This window comes from Primulina eburnea, chromosome 6, assembly GCF_022965805.1.
Source record: "Primulina eburnea isolate SZY01 chromosome 6, ASM2296580v1, whole genome shotgun sequence".
NCBI classification, from domain to species: domain Eukaryota; kingdom Viridiplantae; phylum Streptophyta; class Magnoliopsida; order Lamiales; family Gesneriaceae; genus Primulina; species Primulina eburnea.
Window position 1 is genome coordinate 33,897,105 of NC_133106.1, and position 21,561 is coordinate 33,918,665.

The 21,561-nt window shown below is 36.7% G+C and overlaps 3 protein-coding genes across 7 annotated transcripts; all 3 read left to right on the plus strand.

The window, feature by feature from the left end:
- Positions 1 to 1,523: 1,523 nt before the first annotated feature.
- LOC140834539 (probable inactive ATP-dependent zinc metalloprotease FTSHI 1, chloroplastic) lies at positions 1,524 to 9,356 on the plus strand. The gene is made up of 15 exons (XM_073199491.1): positions 1,524 to 2,439; positions 2,538 to 2,622; positions 3,815 to 4,249; positions 4,336 to 4,389; positions 4,494 to 4,559; positions 4,984 to 5,079; positions 5,160 to 5,288; positions 5,815 to 5,867; positions 6,545 to 6,740; positions 6,861 to 6,975; positions 7,087 to 7,361; positions 7,477 to 7,560; positions 7,652 to 7,764; positions 7,847 to 8,096; positions 8,822 to 9,356. Exons 1-15 carry the CDS (start codon positions 1,742 to 1,744, stop codon positions 8,996 to 8,998), a joined length of 2,826 nt encoding a protein of 941 aa, XP_073055592.1. The 5' UTR covers positions 1,524 to 1,741; the 3' UTR covers positions 8,999 to 9,356.
- A 513-nt stretch (positions 9,357 to 9,869) lies between these two features.
- Positions 9,870 to 12,876, plus strand: LOC140834540 (SUN domain-containing protein 5-like). Its single transcript, XM_073199492.1, has 4 exons — positions 9,870 to 10,297; positions 10,890 to 12,238; positions 12,315 to 12,400; positions 12,514 to 12,876. Exons 1-4 carry the CDS (start codon positions 10,108 to 10,110, stop codon positions 12,746 to 12,748), a joined length of 1,860 nt encoding a protein of 619 aa, XP_073055593.1. The 5' UTR covers positions 9,870 to 10,107; the 3' UTR covers positions 12,749 to 12,876.
- Positions 12,877 to 13,012: 136 nt separating this feature from the next.
- Positions 13,013 to 21,043, plus strand: LOC140834541 (F-box protein SKIP8-like). Of its 5 annotated transcripts, none has more exons than XM_073199493.1 (4): positions 13,013 to 13,266; positions 13,524 to 13,788; positions 19,597 to 19,778; positions 20,597 to 21,043. In XM_073199493.1, exons 2-4 carry the CDS (start codon positions 13,573 to 13,575, stop codon positions 20,880 to 20,882), a joined length of 684 nt encoding a protein of 227 aa, XP_073055594.1. In that variant the 5' UTR covers positions 13,013 to 13,266; positions 13,524 to 13,572; the 3' UTR covers positions 20,883 to 21,043. The 5 variants fall into 5 exon arrangements, with proteins under 5 accessions (XP_073055594.1, XP_073055595.1, XP_073055597.1 ...); XM_073199494.1 differs by having other exon boundaries at positions 13,542 to 13,788; XM_073199496.1 differs by having other exon boundaries at positions 13,546 to 13,788.
- Positions 21,044 to 21,561: the final 518 nt, after the last annotated feature.

A 21,561-nucleotide genomic window follows, 5' to 3' on the forward strand; every position in this document is an offset into this window, starting at 1 on the left:
GTCATTCAACGATCGGTTTAACCTAGATGACATCTGATTTTGCCCAACTGACGTGAATTACGACTTGTTTCAAATTGAGTTTTCTGATCAATAAGTTGGCGGATTGTCATTTAAATCATCCAGCTGAGATATATCATTAAAACACAGAAGCTCGTCAGAAATTCAGTTTCGGCTAAATTCAGTTTCAGTTTTCTTCTTGTGTTTGCAATTTTACTTGTGAGTAAATATATTAAAAATATAATAACAAATTTTGTTATCATCAAAATCAAGATAACGAACATAAAATTTTATATTTTGTAAAAAAAAAATTCGTCTCAAAATTAAGTAGTTGAACTTGAAGCCAAATAAATGTATATAAAATAACTCTGTTTGTTAGAGCTGCTACTGCCCTATCCATTTGGTCAGCTTGTACAGGGTTATGGTTGGCGTTATTCAATGTTCCTATGGTTGACATTTGTCATAGTCATTGAATGAGTGAGACGGATCAATCCTACCCATATTCACAATAAAAAGTAATATTTTTAGCATAAAAAAATATATTTTTTCATGGATGAACCAAATAAGAGATCCGTCTCACAAATTCGACCCGTGAGACCGTCTCACACAAGTTTTTACCTTTGGGAGAATGTTATATATTTTAAAAATTTCACATAGTCTTGTAGATTTATTTTGTATTATCTTCGTAAACATTTGTAAACCTTTTCCATAGAACTGTATGAATTTCGTAATTTGTTATTGTGATTTTTTTAACTAATAATTGAATATGAATAATTTCTATTTATTTAAAATATTTTTATATATATGAATATAAATATTATTTTTTTATTGATTTAAATAATAAAATATAATAAATAAGTCAATACTAGATTTATTATAATTTATTTAATTAACTAATATTTCGTAAAAATACATAACAAAAAATTTCAATATTAATAAATAATCAAAATTAAAAGTTTCATTTCAAATAAATATTTGAGTTTTAATCAAAATTAAGATATAAATTAACTAAAATAATAGAGAATATTAAACACTAAAGCTCATATAATAATTAATAAAAATTAATTGTATTTATTAAAAATAATAATTTTTTCAAATTTATGATTCAATAAAATATTATATTTTTTAATGCAGCGTGATAAATATTACTAAATATAGTGTTAATTTTTTTTTTGACATTTTATAATTGTTCTTTAAATTTTAATTTTTGTATTAATAGAATTTCATGGAGTTATTAAAAATATATTGACAATTTGAATATTTATAGATTTTGTAGAATTTTTAAAAATCAGGTTTGAATAACACATGTTTTTTTTATTTTTTTAAAACATTTATAATGAATACTGTTAAAATTTTATCTAGTATATAAAAATGTAATTTGAATACTTATAAATTTTATAAAATAATATTAAAAATATAGAACAAACACACCTCTCTTAATGGTGGTTAAAAAAAAATTTAATAAACGATATGGCAAAAGCGCAATCTTGCGAAAAGAGACAAAATCGCTATTTAATCTAACGATCTCTAGTTCTTCCTTTCTCATGTTATCCCATTCACCCCACGGTGCAAGATCACTCCAAATTCCGTTTCATGGTATCAGTCAGGCGCTGTTCCGGTTTTCTTAGTTAACATTTACGACTATTTTCAGTTCGATTCCGAGTTTAGTGGGATGCCAAGTTTTGATTTCAGTGAAATCCGCAGTTTGATCGAGCTCAATTTTTTTTAGCTGGGGAAAAAAATCATGAATTCGGCTTCAATGGGCACTGCTACAGCTTTAAATAATTTCCCTGGGATATTCCCATTTCAAAGAACACAAACAAAATTTATGTATTCAATCAGACGTCGCGAAAGACAGCACTTTTGTACCAATCCAAGAGTGTTTTCCCGGAGAGCTGGTTCAGATTCGAGTCCTTCAGTGAAATACGATGCTGAGAAGGATGATTTCGTAACTAGGGTTTTGAAGGAAAACCCTAGCCAAATTGAACCCAAATACTTGATTGGTGATAGATTGTATACATTGAAAGAGAAGGAGAGTCTGAGTAGAAAAGGTTTTAATGATAGGTTTGTGAAGATACTGAGGATATTAAATTTGAAGTCTCTGGTAGGGCAAAGTGATAAAGAGAGTGGCATGGGCAGTGATTTAGCAAACCCTCATGGAGAGGTTTATTTGAAGGATTTGTTGAGGGAGTACAAGGGGAAGCTTTATGTTCCAGAACAAGTATTTGGGGCCAATTTGTCTGAAGAAGAAGAGTTCGATAAGAAAGTAAAAGAGTTGCCTAAAATGAGCTATGAAGATTTTCAGAAGTACAGTCAGAGTGATAAGGTAAAGTTGGTGACTTATAAGGAGGGCCGTGTTTCTTATGGTAATGATGAGTATCGGGATTTTGTTGTTGATTTGAAAGAAATTCCAGGGGAAAAGAGGTTGCATAGAACTAACTGGTCTGTATTTTGGTCACATGAAATATTGTTGGCACTTTTTTATTGATAGTATGTATAGACTAAAGTTTGGTTGACTTTCTCTTGAATTGTAATAATAGGACTATGAGACTTGGCCTAGACCAAGTGAAAGATCTTTTGGAGACATACGAGGGACCTCGCAACGAAATAGAGAGGCAAATGATGGTATGAATTCTTTTTCTTATTTGTTTTTTGTATTTGCATTTTTCCATGTATTCATGAAAGTGTCAAAAAGTATGCTAATTGAGACAGATGCTGTTGTGACGAGTATAAGAAACCAAGTTAATGAAGCCATCCATCTGAAAATGAGGATTGCGGAATGGAAAAAATTTGATTTGAGAAAAGTATGCAAGTATCTTGCTCAATTTCATTGCTTTCATTCGGAGAAAAGTGCGAGAACCACTATGATCAACGTTCAAGATTTACAAGCACTCATTCCTCACAAAGTTCACTCTTATATCTCCTTCTATAAACTCTCACGAAGAAACTCTCTTAAACTTTCTTGTAGTGCTTCAGCTTCCTCTGGATGATGACTTCTCACGGTTATACGGATACACCTTTTGGGCACTCTCTTTTAGTCTGCAGTCAGTCACTCCACCCTTTTATACCCTCTGATTAACAAGTCAATTTCTTCAGTCACTTGTTACCAGTGAAGCGGCTTTATCAAGTGTTATTCCCAGTAACCAATTATAAGTCGTCAACCTTTAACATTCAGAAGTTCCACAGCTTGTCTTTGTGGTTACCTTAGATGGATATAGTGACACCATCTCACAAATATGATGTTTTATATTTGATTTATTTGAGAAAAAAACTAATAGTTGAAAACAAGGACAGAAGAGCAGATAAGGACAACTGAACAAGCGTTGATCATAGTGGTTTCTACCGTGGATGTAGATCCTTCTAGTGGCCGAACCACATAAATTTGTGCGCTCTTTCTTTCTGTCAATTTTATTTTTTCTTGTGTGTTGGGTTCTTGATCTAATTCTACAACATACTGCATGATTATTTATTACACTTCTGCAAGGCAAATCGTGAAATCGAGAACAACCTCTACAATATTCGTGGTATTTTGGCCAAAATTGTAGCAGGCAATTAAGTTACATGTAGTTTGATAGATGCGAGAAGGCCATATAAAACAAAATCAATTTACTATGAGATTGATTGTGCAAGTTCCCTAATTAGTTGGCTTAGTTAATTGTTTTAAATTGAGTTCTGAAATGCTCATGGCAGGTGAAATTATTTTATAGTTTTCCACATCTGGGGTACGAGAAGAATACTTTTGGTTAGAATTTGTTGTCATTTTATTTCTTTTCTCCTTTTACTCTTTCCTTTCTGACTGCTTGAACTTCCTGTGCAGTCCTTTGTAGGAAAATTACCAGAGTATCCTCATCCCATAGCATCAAACATATCAAGCAGAGTGATGGTTGAACTTGGAGTGTTAACTGCGGCAATGGCTGCAGCTGCAGTTGTTGTTGGTGGGTTTTTGGCTTCTGCAGTATTTGCTGTCACTAGCTTTGTCTTTGCAACGGCTGTCTATGTCATCTGGCCGGTGACAAAACCATTTATCAATCTATTTTTGGGTCTCATCTTTGGAATTTTGGAAAAGGTTTGGGAAAATCTTGCTGATTTCTTTGGTGATGGAGGAATTACGTCAAAATTGTATGAAGTTTACACTTTTGGTGGAGTGTCTGCCAGTATTGAAATGCTAAAACCAATCATGTTGGTCTTTTTAACAATGGTGCTACTTGTCCGTTTTACACTTTCTAGAAGACCTAAAAATTTTAGAAAATGGGTGAGCATCGGTTCCTTTTTCTTCTTATGGCAGGCTCACAATTAATATTTCACAAGCAGTTCACTCAACTTTTCTTCTGCATGTAGGATATATGGCAAGGCATTGAATTTTCTCAGTCAAAGCCACAAGCTCGTGTTGATGTTAGTTCAACTCCTTATTATCTCCCTGTATCTGTCTTTTAAGCTTTCCAAATTTGTCTTGTATAATGATCTTATCCATGTATAATGTACTTACCTCTCTTCAGGGTTCAACTGGAGTATTATTTAGTGATGTAGCAGGGATTGAGGAAGCTGTCGAGGAGCTTCAAGAGGTATCATATTACATTACATGAAGTGCCCTGTGCAATTTTGTACCTTAGCAAAAATGCAATTAGTTTTGCTCTTGTTTTTTGTTTGTTTTTAAGCGAGAGCTTTTCCGGGAACAACTTAAAAATGAAATACATATAAATTTTTTCTGAAGTAACCGCATTTGGGACAATTTCTGGTGATCACACTTACTTTTTAACGTTACTGTATAATCAAAACTTCTTCAATGTTCTTAATTGTGAGACGATCTACCATTTTCTTGGGTGACTTGTTTGCCACTGACAAATGTGTTGCCATATATTTGTTATATTATGATGTCTATATACTTGCATTTCTGATGCTGGCATTTACAAGAAGTGTCTACAGAGGCATCATAATTCCTGTATTCCTACCTTTTCTTTTTTCTGATCATTTTGGTGTCGTTATAAGTTGGTCAGGTACCTTAAGAATCCTGAACTATTTGATAAAATGGGGATAAAGCCTCCGCATGGAGTTCTTCTCGAGGGCCCTCCTGGATGTGGCAAGGTTTGGCTGGATTTCTCTATTATCTATACTAATTCTAATTGAAAGTTTACAAAATGATTTACGCAATAATTTGTCACCAGACACTAGTTGCAAAGGCCATAGCTGGTGAAGCCAGCGTTCCTTTTTACCAAATGGCTGGATCAGAATTTGTTGAAGTGTTGGTTGGTGTTGGTTCTGCTCGAATCAGGGATTTGTTCAAGAGAGCAAAGGTAATTGGCAGTTGATTTTGTTGTTTCTGAGACTTAAATACAAATTCAATTTCACACTTCTGATATTTTATAGAGCAAATATTTATGGGCATCAATAATGCTTAATGTGTTTTGACAGAAATGTTGTTTCATTTCGTGTATAACTTAAGCTTTAGCTTTCACTAGGGTGGATTGTTGGTGTTGAAATTTATGGTAAATTTTTTTTCATGCATCATCAGAATTAATGATACTCTTACTCTTATACCTAATCAATAGCTTCTCTTGGTTTTGAATTCAATTAATTGGTTTTACCGATACGAATGAGATAGTTCTTTTCCACTTGTTATCATTCAAAGATGCCCTCATTATTTGGCTGGTATAATGGAAATTGTTAATTAACCTCAGTAGGAAAAAATTATGGTACAAAAGTGATGTTCTCTGTTACTGATCATAATTACATTTATGGAGGGAATTACCTTTTCTTAACAATGTTTGGGTTTTCAGATTGTAGATTTGATAGCTGATGATTTATGATGTTATGTTACAGGTCAATAAACCATCAGTCATTTTTATTGATGAAATAGATGCTCTGGCTACAAGGTATGGATGTTTTAGCAGGCTTCTCGTTCTTTCCACTGATCGTCATTCAAACATTTGCTTGTAAAGGATTGAAAGCTGAAATTTTTTCTCTGTTTGAGTTGAATATAAACCTAAACCACTGAAGCTTTTCCTCTCTTCCTGTCCAACAAGGTATAGTTCGGGGATATCCACTTGTACATCGGTAATATCTTTCAAGAGTGAAATGAAATAATTTACTGTCGTATGCATACTCTGTTTGACAATAACAAGTGATAGAAAAATTTTCTCGAGAAATATATTTGTATGTCTTACTGTTAGATTCCTTGTTTATTCCCAAGGGATGAGGGATGTTATCTTGTTTGGATTGCCTTAAAATGTTCGTGTATTGGTTTTATTAGGTAAACTACATTTTTTTGCAGCATTATGTAATCATTTTTTTGTTTATTTGAGTCTGTCAATCCTATTTGGTTTTACAGTGAATGAAATAAATATTCCATACTCTGTTGGCATGAACTTTTTGGCTTTATTAGAGGATGAATAATAAAAGCTGATTAGTTCTATAACATTGTTGATTCAATCAGTTTGCTTTTTTATAGATGTCAAGTCAAAATTTGATCTGGTGTCTGTATAATGTTTTCCTGTATTTTGTACAATGAAATAAACATAACTGATTGATTTTGAATTATGTTGGTCTGTAGGCGGCAAGGGATATTTCGTGAATCAAAAGACCAGCTATATAATGCTGCAACTCAAGAAAGGGAGACGACTTTGAACCAGCTCTTGATAGAATTAGATGGGTTTGATACAGGTAAAGGCGTTATATTCTTGGGTGCCACTAATCGAATGGATTTACTGGATCCTGCCCTTCTCCGTCCTGGTCGATTTGATCGTAAGGTGTGCTCCTCTGAATGAAAGTAGTGGGCTATCAAAGGTTTTCTGTTAATTTAATAGCATATCAAATTGTTTGAGCATTATATAACCAATATTAATGATGATTATGTTTCTACAATGTAGATCAGAATCCGCCCTCCGAATTCAAAAGGAAGATTGGAAATCTTAAAAGTTCATGCTCGTAACGTGAAGTTGTCGGACACGGTTGATTTGTCTACTTATGCAAACAACTTGCCAGGTATGCCTTTGAATTTTGTTTTTTCACATCAAAATGTCAAACAGTTTTTTTATTTAAATTGTTAGAGATGCTTTCCTTATTGCTGTGCAACATCTGTATTATGTTGATCAGGATGGACAGGTGCAAAGCTAGCTCAACTTCTCCAAGAAGCTGCTCTCGTGGCTGTGCGGAAAGGCCATGCTGCAATTCTTCGGTCAGACATGGATGATGCTGTTGATCGTCTTACAGTGGGACCGAAGCGCGTTGGAATAGAGCTGAGTCAACAAGGACAATGTCGCAGAGCTACGGCAGAAGTGGGGACTGCTTTGATTTCTCATCTGCTTAGGCGTGTCGAGAATGCAAAAGTCGAGCGTTGTGATCGTGTATCAATTCATCCTCGTGGACAGGTTGGTTTGTTGAATTTCTTTGTTTTGTGTGTGGATTTTTTCCGTGCTACACGTTTAATGCTTTAAGAATAGCCTTTTCCTCATTTTTATGTTGTTGGTAAACTGCTTTATGCAGACTCTGTCTCAAGTTGTGTTTGATCGTCTTGATGATGAGTTCTATATGTTTGAGCGCAGACCTCAATTACTACACCGTCTTCAGGTGTGAACTTTGAGTTTCATTTGCCAAAGCTTTTCTATCAATCAGTTACAAATTGAGACATAAAATGGTTAAAATTTGTATTTATATAAAGGTGTTACTTGGAGGCAGAGCGGCAGAAGAGGTTATTTTTGGGCGGGATACTTCGAGAGCATCAGTCTTTTATCTTGCCGACGCATCTTGGCTTGCTCGAAAGATCATTACAGTGTAGGTCTTCTATCTGTCTGCATTTGGTTCGTTTTATGTTTTTTCTTATGTTGTCATTAATGTTATCTGTTTGGTTATCAAGATGGAATATGGAAAATCCAATGGTTGTGCATGGAGAACCTTCACCGTGGAGAAAGAAGGTTAAATTTGTTGGCCCCCGGCTCGACTTTGAGGGTTCCCTCTATGATGACTATGATTTGATTGAGCCACCTGTTAACTTCAAACTGGACGATGACGTTGCAAAAAGGACGGAAGAATTGATGCGTGATATGTATGGAAATACGGTTGCTTTGCTAAGACTCCACACTGCTGCTCTGCTTAAAATCGTCAAGGTATGCAGTGAGTTTTCAGATCAAGTATAGTGCCCTCTTTCCGTTTCTCTTTTGAATGCCTGGTGGTGAAATGAGCATAGGCTAACGAGTGTTCTTTTGCATTCCTTTATGAGTCGAAATTCGATGCTAAATGCTTGGATGGTTTTAACAATTTTGTGTCAACGTGGAGGGACCCCATTATGTTTGATTTGTAATCGCTAGAAAGAAAATGGAGAAGCTCTTTCAAACTAGGGGTGTATTTTTGTTTGGTTCAAAAGAAAATTCACGAGTGGAACTCCTATCGAGTTACTTGAGCTCAAATTTGATTCTAACAGACGTAAATCAATCTCAGACTCCTGTAGCTCTATTGGTACTGTTCTAAACTAGATCCATGCCTTAGCTACTCGAGGTCGACACAAGATCTGTGAAGACAGAGTTTGAACCGAGCCACTAGTGAGCATTAAGTAAGCAAGCAAGCGACTCCTCTTGCTTGCACCCCCAATATCTACTTTTCATCAAATATCCAAGTAGAAGTGAATTCGTTTTCGACTGCAACTTTGAACTGGCAATTAAAATGATATTGTAGAATACGTGTTTTAACCAGTCATCTACAATCAGGAACGCAACCCCCTCGGGAGCTGGTTTATCATATTTCCTGACTGGCTTAAATTTAAAGAGCATACAAAAAATAGCACGGGGTTTGTAAGTTTTCATATAAACCAATTATCCATTTTTTTATGCTGCAGGTTCTTCTTAGTCAGAAAGAGATAAGTGGGGACGAAATCGATTTTATCCTCGATAACTATCCCGCAGAGACACCCCCGAGTCTGGTATTGGAGGAGAGAAATCCAGGGAGCCTTCCATTCTTTGAAGACAATCAAGCACAGAAGAATGAATTGGAGTATACCATGTTAACTTCATGATTTACCTCCCAAGTTTAGCAGAAAACCGGGAAGCTATTACTGCTCGAATCGGATTCATTCAAGTTCAGGCCCAGGAAACGACTGTTTTTTTTTTTACTGCATTATGAGGTGAAAGATCATTGCATCGATGAGGTTGCTTGGTGAAATTCTGTTACACAAGTGAGCATAGCCAACATAAAAGTTATGGCAAGACTAGAATTTCCCACACTTGACGCTCTCCAAACTTGACAAGAGTGGATACAACAAGTTTGTGCTTAGCTACACGGTGCCTTGGGAAAGGATTTTCTCGGTTTCAGTTATTGTTTCGTTGCGACTCAAATTTATAGATATGAGCACTTTATGACGCTAACATATAATTTACCTATCATTCAACTATTTAAATATATTTGATAAATAACTGTTGCTTGATCTTTCAAACATTGTTCCAGAAGAATTTTATATTGCATTTGAATCATCTCAGATTGATTACATTAATTTGGCTCAAAATTATTGACTCAAAACTAAAAAGAATGATATGAAATCATTAGTGATGTTAAATATTTTTAATTTCAAATTCACTTGATTTGAAAATCTTTCAACAAATCCTTCGAAAATTAGGTTGCATTCAGCCAATAAGATTTGAGCCATTTCCAATTAAAGGAAATGACATTCAAATTCATACTTATTTATATTATATAATTGAATTTCCCTTGATTAAATTATATAAATATAGAAAATGAAAATGTATGTGAAATCATGAAATTCAAATTATTATCTATCCAAATGCAGAGTTAAATTTTAGTTTACTTTATTAAATGAAGTATTAAGAATTGAGTTAACGCACGTGTGGGCCTAATGGACCGAATCTTAGGCAGTTTATGATGGGTAGGTGGGGAAAAAGCGAAGAGCAATGATGTGCCTGCCGTGCCATGAATTACACACACCAACACGCAAGAACACACAGTGGTGAAAACAGATGAAGCAAGAAGAATAGTTACGATTCGAAATGACATATGTCTTGAATTATTCATCCATCTTCTACCTGAAAAATCAGCTGCTAAATGATCGCACGCTGCTGCATGAAAACGCCATGAAAAACCCGTGGAATTGAAAAGGAAAAACGATGAGAGATGAAGAAATCACGTTACGGTGAGCCAACAAAGACAAATCCTAAGTTTCGAAAAGACCGCGTGAAAAAAGTTGACGTTGCCAAGAAAATTAGGAGAAGCTATTGTGGGCTATCTGTTCCTCTGTTCTTCACGTTGTGGTGTGCTGTTATCTTGTTTCATGCTAAATTTGGTCTCACCCATGGAAACAAAGGTGATTCATTCACTTGTCATCTGTTTTTTCTCATTTTTGTTTTATTTCTTGTGTAATTTTTGCCTGCATTTTAATGCCCGCTTTCTTGTATTGTTTCTTGGTACACGCACTCTTTCCCTTTTCGTGAATATTTTGAATTTGTGTGCTCTGAGATTACTGTTCATCTTGGAATCCAATTCCGTGTATTTACTGGCCTTGATTTTTTCTTATCTTGGTAGTTTTAACTCTTTTTTTACTGGAATCAATTAATGTTTAGACTACAGATACTGTTTAAGGTAATTTTTTTGGTAATTTTGCTGAAGTCGCCTGGTTTTATTTTGAAGTTTGCATTCACACATGAAAAAACAAGAAATAATTAGTAGCTGCAGTTGTTTGTATGAATTTCCATGATGAGGCTAATCATTGTGAGTCCAAAAGTTTGAATTTGTAAAAGGCAGCCGGTCACTACTTCGAAGAATGCCATTGAATTAATAGTTAACAATTGTACTATTCGGTGCTTTAGAACTTAATATGTGTACTTTACTCTAACAAGTTTCACCAGATGGTTCCAACGATAATCATGTTTTGGCTCTTTTGAACGAAAAAATTGCAGGAGATGTCAATGCATATAATGAGAGCATGAATAACTCTGGTATTCATTATGGAAAGTTATCCAACAATATGGTTTCTGTTGTACAAAATGATAATGAGAACCAGGAAAATGCAGTCGTGTTGAAGTTGAATGTGTCTATGATTAGTAATGATCCAGATTCATTGGATAGTTATTCTAAATCCAAAGAGTCCTTCCAAGGTACAAGTCAATTAGAGGAATTAGTGTCTGTCGTTTTAGGCTATAATTCATTAAAGTGTCAAGTAGAACCACAAGAAGATGAGGAGCAAGGCACACGTGAACGACTGGAGGACTGGAAAACTCAGTTAACCTATCCCAATCTTGATGACTTTAAAAACATTCCGAGGAAAGAAAAAAGTGGGAGTTCACCACACCAGCTAGTAAACATCACCCAAAGGCTCGAGCCTGATGGGACAGCATATAATTATGCCTCCGAATCGAAGGGCGCGAAAGTGATTGCTCATAACAAGGAGGCAAAGGGAGCTAGAAATGTATTGGGAAAGGATCATGATAAGTATCTGAGGAACCCTTGTTCTGTGGAGGGAAAATTCTTTATCATCGAGCTTGCTGATGAAACATTGGTGGATGCGGTCAAAATTGCAAATTTTGAGCATTACTCTTCTAATTTTAAAGAATTTGAGTTATCTGGGAGCTTGGTATATCCGACCAATTCATGGTATAGTTTGGGGACATTTGTAGCGTCAAATGTAAAGCATACTCAATGCTTTAAGCTACCAGATCCAAAATGGGCTAGATATTTGAAAGTGGATTTACTTGGTCATTATGGGTCAGAGTTCTACTGTACACTTAGTGTTGTAGAGGTGTATGGCGTTGATGCAATAGAACAGATGCTTGAGGATCTTATTGTTACTTCGGAGGAGTTTTCTACGAATAGACTGATGAAGCCTAATACAACGGTGATGCATTTGAAACCACTGGAACAAGGTTCTAACAATCTTGAAGTAGATAGTGTGGCTCATAATGTGGTTGAGGCTGTTAGAGATGAGGTAGAAACTATACACGAGGGGAAAAAGATTGACTTGAATGTAATCAAGAAACCTACGACCTTGGGTAGCAATTTGGATCCTAAGGTGAAAACTCGGCAACATCAAAACAACAGATTACATGCCGATGCAGCACTTAAGGTATTGTTACAAAAGGTTAGATTGCTAGAGTTGAACTTATCTGTGCTTGAGGAGTACATAAAAGAGCTAAACAAAGGACAAGGAGATGTTTTTCCCAGACTTGATCGAGAACTATCGAAGTTTTCTGCTCTTATCGAAAAAAGAAAAATGGAGATAAACGATCTTTTGGAATGGAAAAAAACAATGGTATTTACTCTTAATTTTCGAACAATCACAAACTTGGTGCACACTCACTTTTTTCACTTGCTTTTCTTTTGCTTAGGAACAAGGAGTTTTTGATATTGAGTCCTGGAGAACTGCTGTCTCGAGTCAAATGGATCACTTGGCTGCAGAAAATAGCATGCTTAGGTTGGTAATAACATTTGTTGGTACCAGTTTGAGTGGTCTAATGCAACTTATAAATACTCTATCTCTTTGTTTGTGGTTCTTTTTGATGGGCTCAAACTCTTCATTGTCTGCAGATTAAAGGTCGAAAAAGTTTCAGATGATCAAGAAAGTCTGGAAAAGAAAGAGCTTGCGATGCTAACAGTGAGCTTTTGCTTCGCATGCATTGCGATTGTCAAGTTAACTTTAATCTGGATCCTGAAATTCTTCAGTGCGCCAATGCCTGCTGCTTCAGGTTTACAGCCTAGAGGATGGACTTTGATTCTCATCAGCTGTAGTTTGACAATGCTCATCCCATTGATTTATAGTTAGTTTTGTGCTAAGTGGGCCTATTGTGGTGAAGAATGCGACCAAGTAGCCCTATATTAGTGAAAATTGGCTTCTCGTCAAAACATCAATTCCAAACTCTTATGATATATAAGTGATTTACTGACCTTTTATTTGACTAATTTTTTAAAATATAATTTGTTTAATTTTTAACATTTATTTGTTATTTTCATGTGCATAAAGCTTAATTTTGAAGAATATCAAAAAACATACGTGACCCCTCAAATCAAAAAAATATTTGCCACAAATAGAACCCAAATCAGTTTTCAAATTTATTCCTAATCATACACGAGAGGAAGTGCAAATTAAGGATATCTAGAGGGGTAAAGACGAATTATGTTTAATTACTTTACCCCTTGCATCCGACCTGTTCCCCAACTCCCGGCTTGTGCAGTGTGCTTCTCTGTCTACTACAAATTGTTAGTTCCCCTCTCCATAACATATCAAACAAACCCCCCAATTACGGTTTCAGAGGTGATACAATTCAACTTTCGCTTAGGAAAGTAACATGATTTTGTTTTTATTTTTGGGAACTCCCGGTATTTTTTCGATAGTTTGATGAATTTTGTGAGAGTTAATGCGATCGTTTTTTATAGTATAGTGATTTCATGACTTACGATGGAGTTTATGATTTACAACGTTTACGTAATTCTTCGTGACTGTGGGAGCGCGGCATTTTTCTGTATCTTCTTCGCGAGTGTTTTATTAATCTTCCGGAAGGTGAAATTAAACTGTCTTTTTTTCAATTGTTTGAATATAGTGATTGCGTAATTGGAAGCTAGAAAAGTGAAATTGCTACTGGTGGGAGAATGATGGCGCTTTTGAATGGGAGTGAGAATGGGGAGATTGCGGTGGAGACTGGAGAGGCAGATTGGGGTGTCCATGATGGAGCAATAGTGCCAGAGATCACAAAGCATGCCATTAGTTACTTGGATTACCCGAGCCTCTGTAGGCTTTCCATGACGAATTCTCACATGCGGCAAGCTGCCAATGATGCTAATGCGTGGAAGGCCCTATATCATAAGGTTTGTGTTTTTTCTTATAAATTTTTAAACTTTTGTGCCACTATTTCTCTTAGACAATTCTTCTTTTCTTTTTTCCCCATGAAATTGGTTCGTGTATTATTGCGTTGTCGAGGATTCAGTTGTGTGCTTTTGTTGTTACAGTGTTTTAGTTTATAGCAAGTGTGTCAATTCGAGTGGGTTGGGTCGAGTTACAGTACTATTCAAAAATTGTTCAATCTGAATCGAACCCGAACCCGAATCAGTCCGATTTTGATTTTTTTAAAGAAAATTAAATAAAGTTAAAAAATATATATTTGTATATAGTGCAAGAAGGGAGAGATTGACATATTAGAAATTGAGACTTGATTACTTGAAGTTGTCGGCAGGAAACTCAAGTTGGAAGGGGGGACCAAATCAAAGAAAGCAGCTGGAATAAAAACGTGGGCTGCCAGTTTGATTGAATTTCGAGGAAAGTTTGAATACGCGTTTTTAACGCGTGTTCATACTGACAGGAGGCTCTATAAATAGAGCTCCCCCCTTTCATTCTGAAATCATCCCTTCTTCGAGTTTTCTCTCATCTTATAAGCATTTGAGTAGTTCTATAATATTTGTAAGGTGTTTTGTTCTCCTGTATTAAGAGAGTGTGTGTTCTCTTTGGAAACACAGTGAGTGAGTTGTACATCACAAAATATTATAGTGGAAATTCTTTTCATCTTGCCCGTGGTTTTTACCCTAATAATTTTTAGGGGTTTTCCACGTAAATCTCGGTGTCCAGTTTATTCTTTATTTTCGGGTTTTATTATCTCAAATTCCGCACGTTGGACCAACAAGTGGTATCAGAGCCTTGGTTTAAAATTTCTTAAAATTCTGAGTATGCTCTGTGGTTGCAGCCTAGACTGATCTTCCACATCAGAAAAGATTTTTTGAGATTTTTTAAGGCGGGATTATTTTGTCCAGTCTATAAAATTGTTGTAGACATAATGGCGGAAAGGTACGAGATAACAAAGTTCAATGGAAGTAATTTTCTGTTGTGGAAAATAAAGATGCAAGCAATTTTAAGAAAAGAAAATTGTTTGGCGGCTATTGGAGATAGACCGGAGGAAATGACGGACGATGTAAAGTGGAATGAGATGAGTGATAACGTTGTTGCCAATTTACACTTGGCTGTAGCAGACGAAGTTTTGTCAAGTATCTCTGAGATAAAAACAGCTAAAGTTATCTGGGATACTCTAACAAAGATGTACGAGGTCAAGTCGCTACACAATATGATTTTCCTAAAGAGAAGGCTTCATACTCTTCGGATGGCGGAATCCTCATCGATGACCGACCATATCAATACACTAAATACTCTATTTGCCCAACTCACTTCCATGGGGCATAAAATAGGGGAAAATGAACGTGCGGAGCTTCTACTTCAAAGTCTACCAGATTCATATGATCAACTTATCATCAACATTACCAACAATATTCTTATGGGCTTTCTAAGATTCGACGATGTCTTAACTGCAGTTCTCGGAGAAGAAAGCCGGCGCAAGAATAAGGAAGATAGGTTGGTATCCTCGAAGCAGGCAGAGGCGTTACCGATGATAAGAGGAAGATTCATGGACCGTGACTCCAGTGGGAGCCAAAGGCGAGGTAGATCAAAGTCGAGAAGTAAGAAGAAAAATATTTACTGCTTTAAATGTGGCGGTAAAGGGCACTTCAAGAAAGAGTGTACGAGTATCGAGAAGAGTTCTCAAGGAAATGTGGCCAGTACTTCAGGCAGTGGTGAAATATTATTCAGCGAAGCAGCAACAGTTGCAGAAGGCAGACACAAATTTTGTGACACATGGATTATGGATTCAGGAGCGACGTGGCATATGACGTCTCGGAGAGAATGGTTTGATCATTATGAACCAGTCTCAGGAGGATCTGTATTCATGGGAAATGATCATGCCTTGGAAATCGCTGGGGTCGGTACTATCAAAATTAAAATGTTTGATGGCACCATTCGCACCATACAGGAGGTACGACATGTGAAAGGACTGACGAAAAATCTTTTGTCCTTGGGACAATTGGATGAAATCGGGTGCAAAACTCGGATCGAGAACGGGATCATGAAAATTGTGAAGGGCGCGCTTGTGGTTATGAAGGCGGAAAAGGTTGCTGCAAATCTGTATGTACTTTTGGGAGAAACACACAAAGAGGCGGAGCTAGCTGTTGCATCAAATGGTTCAGGAGAAGAATTAACAGTGTTATGGCATAGAAAGCTCGGGCATATGTCAGAACGGGGTTTGAAAATTCTCTCAGAACGGAAGCTGCTGCCGGGACTTACAAAAGTGTCACTACCCTTTTGTGAGCATTGTGTTACCAGTAAACAACACAGATTAAAGTTTGGCACTTCCACTGCCAGGAGCAAAAGCATATTGGAGCTGATTCATTCAGATGTTTGGCAAGCACCGGTTGTATCCCTAGGAGGAGCGAGATACTTTGTCTCGTTCATTGATGATTTTTCTAGGAGATGTTGGGTGTATCTAATCAAGAAGAAATCAGATGTTTTCCAGATCTTCAAAGAATTCAAAGCGCGGGTTGAACTTGATTCTGAAAAGAAAATCAAGTGTTTGAGGACTGACAATGGAGGAGAATATACCAGTGACGAGTTTGATGCATTTTGTCAACATGAGGGCATCAAAAGACAGTTCACGACGGCTTACACACCTCAACAGAATGGAGTGGCGGAGCGGATGAACAGGACCTTGTTGGACAGAACAAGAGCTATGTTGAGGACTGCGGGTCTAGAAAAGTCATTTTGGGCGGAAGCAGTCAAAACCGCTTGTTATATTATCAATCGTTCTCCTTCAGTGGCGATTGATCTGAAGACTCCGATGGAGATGTGGACTGGGAAGCCGACAGATTATTCTCATTTGCATACATTTGGAAGTCCGGTGTACGTTCTGTACAATGAGCAAGAAAGATCGAAGTTGGATTCGAAATCCAGAAAATGTATCTTCTTGGGTTATGCTGATGGAGTAAAGGGGTTTCGCTTGTGGGATCCTACTGTTCACAAGCTTGTCATCAGCAGGGATGTTATCTTCGAGGAAGATAAAGTAAAGGGAGACAAAGGCACACAGAATTCAGAAACTACTATTTTTCAGGTAGAAAATAAGACAGACGAAGGTCAAGTTTCTTGTGAAGCAGTACCAGAGCACGAAGAACAAGTACAAGTTGAGTCTGAGGTTTCCAATGTGAGGCAGTCAACTCGAGACAGAAGACCACCAGGTTGGCTTTCAGATTATGTCACTGAAAGCAACATTGCATATTGTCTATTATCAGAAGATGGTGAGCCATCGAGTTTCCACGAGGCTACTCAAAGCTCGGATGTATCTTTGTGGATGATAGCAATGCAAGAAGAATTGGAGGCATTAGACAGGAATAAAACTTGGGATCTTGTTACACTACCACGAGGGAGGAAAGCCATCGGTAACAGATGGGTCTATAAGATCAAGCGAGATGGCAATAATCAAGTGGAACGGTATCGTGCTAGATTGGTAGTAAAAGGGTATGCTCAGAAAGAAGGTATTGACTTCAATGAGATATTTTCTCCTGTGGTTCGGCTTACAACAGTCAGAGTAGTGTTGGCATTGTGTGCGGTGTTTGACCTACATCTAGAACAGCTAGATGTAAAAACGGCGTTTCTTCATGGAGATCTTGAAGAAGAAATCTATATGCTCCAGCCAGAAGGTTTTGCGGAAAAAGGCAAAGAGAACTTGGTTTGCAGGTTGAAGAAATCTCTGTACGGTCTCAAACAGGCGCCGAGGTGTTGGTACAAGAGATTTGATTCCTATATCACGAGCCTTGGATACAACAGATTGAGTGCAGACCCTTGTACGTATTTCAAGAGGTCTGGTGATGATTATATTATTTTGCTGTTGTATGTGGACGACATGTTGGTAGCAGGCCCCAACAAAGATCAGGTCCAAGGATTGAAGGCACAGTTGGCTAGGGAATTTGATATGAAGGACTTGGGACCAGCAAACAAGATTCTAGGGATGCAAGTTCATCGAGACAGAAGTAACAGAAAGATTTGGCTTTCCCAGAAAAATTATTTGAAGAAAGTCTTGCAACGCTTCAACATGCAAGATAGTAAGCCAATTTCAACCCCTCTTCCTGTTAACTTCAAGTTATCCTCCGAAATGTGTCCTAGCAGTGAAGCAGAGAGGATGGAGATGTCTCGAGTACCGTATGCATCAGCAGTGGGAAGTTTGATGTTCGCTATGATCTGTACAAGACCGGACATTGCTCAAGCAGTGGGAGCAGTTAGTCGGTATATGGCGAATCCTGGACGAGAGCATTGGAGCACTGTTAAGAGGATCCTTCGATACATTAAGGGTACCTCGAATGCTGCATTATGTTATGGAGGATCAGATTTTACACTCAGGGGCTATGTCGATTCAGATTATGCAGGTGATCCTGATAAAAGGAAATCTACTACTGGTTATGTGTTTACACTTGCAGGAGGAGCAGTAAGCTGGGTTTCAAAACTGCAGACAGTTGTGGCGTTATCTACAACAGAGGCAGAATACATGGCAACTACTCAAGCTTGCAAGGAGGCAATATGGATTAAAAGGTTATTGGAGGAGATCGGGCACAAACAAGAGAACGTTCCTTTGTTTTGTGACAGCCAGAGTGCCTTGCACATCGCAAGGAATCCAGCCTTTCATTCCAGGACGAAACACATTGGAGTACAATTTCATTTTGTGCGGGAAGTAGTAGAGGAAGGAAGCGTGGATATGCAGAAGATCCATACGAAGGACAACATGGCTGATTTTCTGACCAAGCCAGTGAACATTGAAAAGTTTGAGTGGTGTAGATCCTCAAGTGGCCTAGCAGAAACGTAAGCAGCAGGGAATGGCAAGATTGAAAGGATGTGTGGAGATGTGTTTGATTCTCAATCAAATCTCCAAATGGGAGAAATGTCGGCAGGAAACTCAAGTTGGAAGGGGGGACCAAATCAAAGAAAGCAGCTGGAATAAAAACGTGGGCTGCCAGTTTGATTGAATTTCGAGGAAAGTTTGAATACGCGTTTTTAACGCGTGTTCATACTGACAGGAGGCTCTATAAATAGAGCTCCCCCCTTTCATTCTGAAATCATCCCTTCTTCGAGTTTTCTCTCATCTTATAAGCATTTGAGTAGTTCTATAATATTTGTGAGGTGTTTTGTTCTCCTGTATTAAGAGAGTGTGTGTTCTCTTTGGAAACACAGTGAGTGAGTTGTACATCACAAAATATTATAGTGGAAATTCTTTTCATCTTGCCCGTGGTTTTTACCCTAATAATTTTTAGGGGTTTTCCACGTAAATCTCGGTGTCCAGTTTATTCTTTATTTTCGGGTTTTATTATCTCAAATTCCGCACGTTGGACCAACAGAAGTCTCGTAGGGTAGCATCTGCATGTGATTGTTATGACTTACGTACTTGTAATCTGGGGGTGGCATTTCATTTTCATTGGAATGTATGTGAACCATCTCTGAGGGGACAGCAATTTAAAATGGTTTTAATTGCTTAAAAAGATGAATACTCGTTCAAATGGTACTTCTATTCCTGAATTATTTTCAATGATAAAAAGCATTTATGTTTTTTTCATGACTTCTTTGATCCATAATTCCTCTACTATGTCTTATACTAACATTATTTTTTCAATTTTAGGATTTCAATCTTATTTAACAATTAACATTGACCATTATGCTGATCTCGATAAAATATTGAATTTCTATTGGTCCATTTCTGAATTATTACGCACAGTCATGTTCTAAATTGTAAGATAATTCTGTTATTTTTTTTCCTTGTCTAGGATTTCACTTTAGAACATAATATAAGACCACCAAATGGATGGAAAGCTTATTGTGCAGCTACAAGAACCATAGTAAACACTAATACTGAGTTTTTTAGGATTGTTAGAGAAAGTTCACTTCCAGCAATGAGCCAGTTTTGGCTTAACGCAGATTATGTGAAGTGTTTTCATGCGACTGGCGAGTCATTGGGTATGTGGGTTCTACTCTTGCATGAAGTTTTTCATTTTCATGCTAATCACTAGCATTTGATTTATATTGCCATGTTTCCAAACAAAAATTTCGTTTGTCATGGTTTAGAATGTTCATGGAATTAATTATCTCTCCGTTCGTTGTTTCTGCCCTTCATGGAAATTCTTAGTTCGCTCCTGACTTTTCATCAAATGAGACTTCAACAGATGTATTTGGCTTATCACCGCGCTAGGGAATTATAAAATAAAGTATGCGACCTTTTGTTGTAACTTTTTGTTGATAATTATAATCTAGCATGAAGTTTGACCTTAGAGCCTCGGAAATTTCCAGTTACATAAATTCGAGTGTTGAAACATGAAGTATGGAAAATCAATAAAGAATTCGATTTTGATAGTGCATATACTTCTTTTGGATGTGTATATGATTTATATGCTATTGTCAAACAAAAGCTGTGGCTTTTTTTCTGCCATTCCCAGAATATATTCAGTTATCTTATCATGAAGATTATGACATGATTTATTATGTAAAAGGGGTTAAACAATGAAATCCTCTTGCTTTATGTTTATTTATCTTTGTTAGATTGTTCGATTCTTGTGGCTGTTGATCTCATAACTTTGTGGATACAAAGTCCCAAGATGATTATGCTTAGTTGATAGCTCGATCATATGCATGAATTGGATAAGATATGTTGTGGACAAATCAACACGTGATTCCTTCATTGAAACTATTTTGAATTGTGTTTCACTATGACTAATCACGTTGTACTGTTAGTATCTCATTGTTATAGATTTCCATGCCGGAATCCAGAAGCTTTATATATCCCTCTACTTTAGTTATGGAAAGCTGGCGGCTAGCATTTCGCTGGGACAATGTCGCAGATTTCCAAGGTCGAGATGTAAAAGCTCGGGTGCTGACACAGATGGCTTGGGTTACAATGAGTGCTTATATTGAAATGGAAAACGGTCCATTTAATGTGACTAATGTTTATGAATTCCAGAATGGGAGGTGTTATATGGTCCACCATCATACCTCGACATTTTTTTTGAATATAGGCATCGGACACCTACCTCTGCATGGACAAGTAGCTCCAGGCTAGGTCATGCGAAGTTTTAAACTATCTTATCAACGAAACTTGTGAGTGGTCTATTTTCTTTTCTTCTCTGTAGCTAGGAATGACGCTAAGAAACAGCAAAGCTTTCTTGGAAGATCTTATGTCGATTGAGGGACGTCAGTTAATGATAATTGATTTCGGTTACACTTCGTTGTTAAATGATATTAAGTTTGTTTTTTAGTATCCCTCGAGGATTACCTTTTATTTTCGGTAGCAATCAAATTAATGGAGATGGTCCACTCTTGTACATAAATCGAGAACATTTGGCTGTCTGAGGCACAAGTATTTTGTGTTGAAAAGGCAAATGTGAGTTTGTAGCAAGAAATTAAGTACTTTGCAATACTTTCTGTGCATGAACATGAGTAAAACATCGTATAAATCCCCAACTGATAGATTTTGCATTAGACTGATAATCAAAATTTCTCTCATTAAATAAAGTTCATGTAATAAAACGAAATACTAATAATATGATTCCTTTGTATTCTCTTGATTTTTCAAATGGAATATATCTCTTTCTCAATCATTACAAAAAAAAAACGCGTAGTTTGAAGATTGTGATGTGATCTATATTTTTAATAATTCGCGATTGTCCACCTATGAATTATTACCTCAACTTTCTTATTTAGAACTGAATTATTTTTTTATCCAAACAACATATGATTGG

Excerpts from the sequence above, each read along its gene's own strand:
- LOC140834539 (XM_073199491.1), top strand. The coding sequence starts at position 1,742 with ATGAATTCGGCTTCAATGGGCACTGCTACAGCTTTAAATAATTTCCCT. Across the intron at positions 4,250-4,335 it reads CTAAAAATTTTAGAAAATGG|GATATATGGCAAGGCATTGA; the intron begins GTGAGCATCGGT and ends TTCTGCATGTAG. Across the intron at positions 7,561-7,651 it reads AATTACTACACCGTCTTCAG|GTGTTACTTGGAGGCAGAGC; the intron begins GTGTGAACTTTG and ends ATTTATATAAAG.
- LOC140834540 (XM_073199492.1), top strand. The coding sequence starts at position 10,108 with ATGAAGAAATCACGTTACGGTGAGCCAACAAAGACAAATCCTAAGTTT. Across the intron at positions 12,239-12,314 it reads TGGAATGGAAAAAAACAATG|GAACAAGGAGTTTTTGATAT; the intron begins GTATTTACTCTT and ends TCTTTTGCTTAG. Across the intron at positions 12,401-12,513 it reads GCAGAAAATAGCATGCTTAG|ATTAAAGGTCGAAAAAGTTT; the intron begins GTTGGTAATAAC and ends CATTGTCTGCAG.
- LOC140834541 (XM_073199493.1), top strand. The coding sequence starts at position 13,573 with ATGATGGCGCTTTTGAATGGGAGTGAGAATGGGGAGATTGCGGTGGAG. Across the intron at positions 13,789-19,596 it reads GGAAGGCCCTATATCATAAG|GATTTCACTTTAGAACATAA; the intron begins GTTTGTGTTTTT and ends TTCCTTGTCTAG. Across the intron at positions 19,779-20,596 it reads TGTTTTCATGCGACTGGCGA|CTTTATATATCCCTCTACTT; the intron begins GTCATTGGGTAT and ends GGAATCCAGAAG.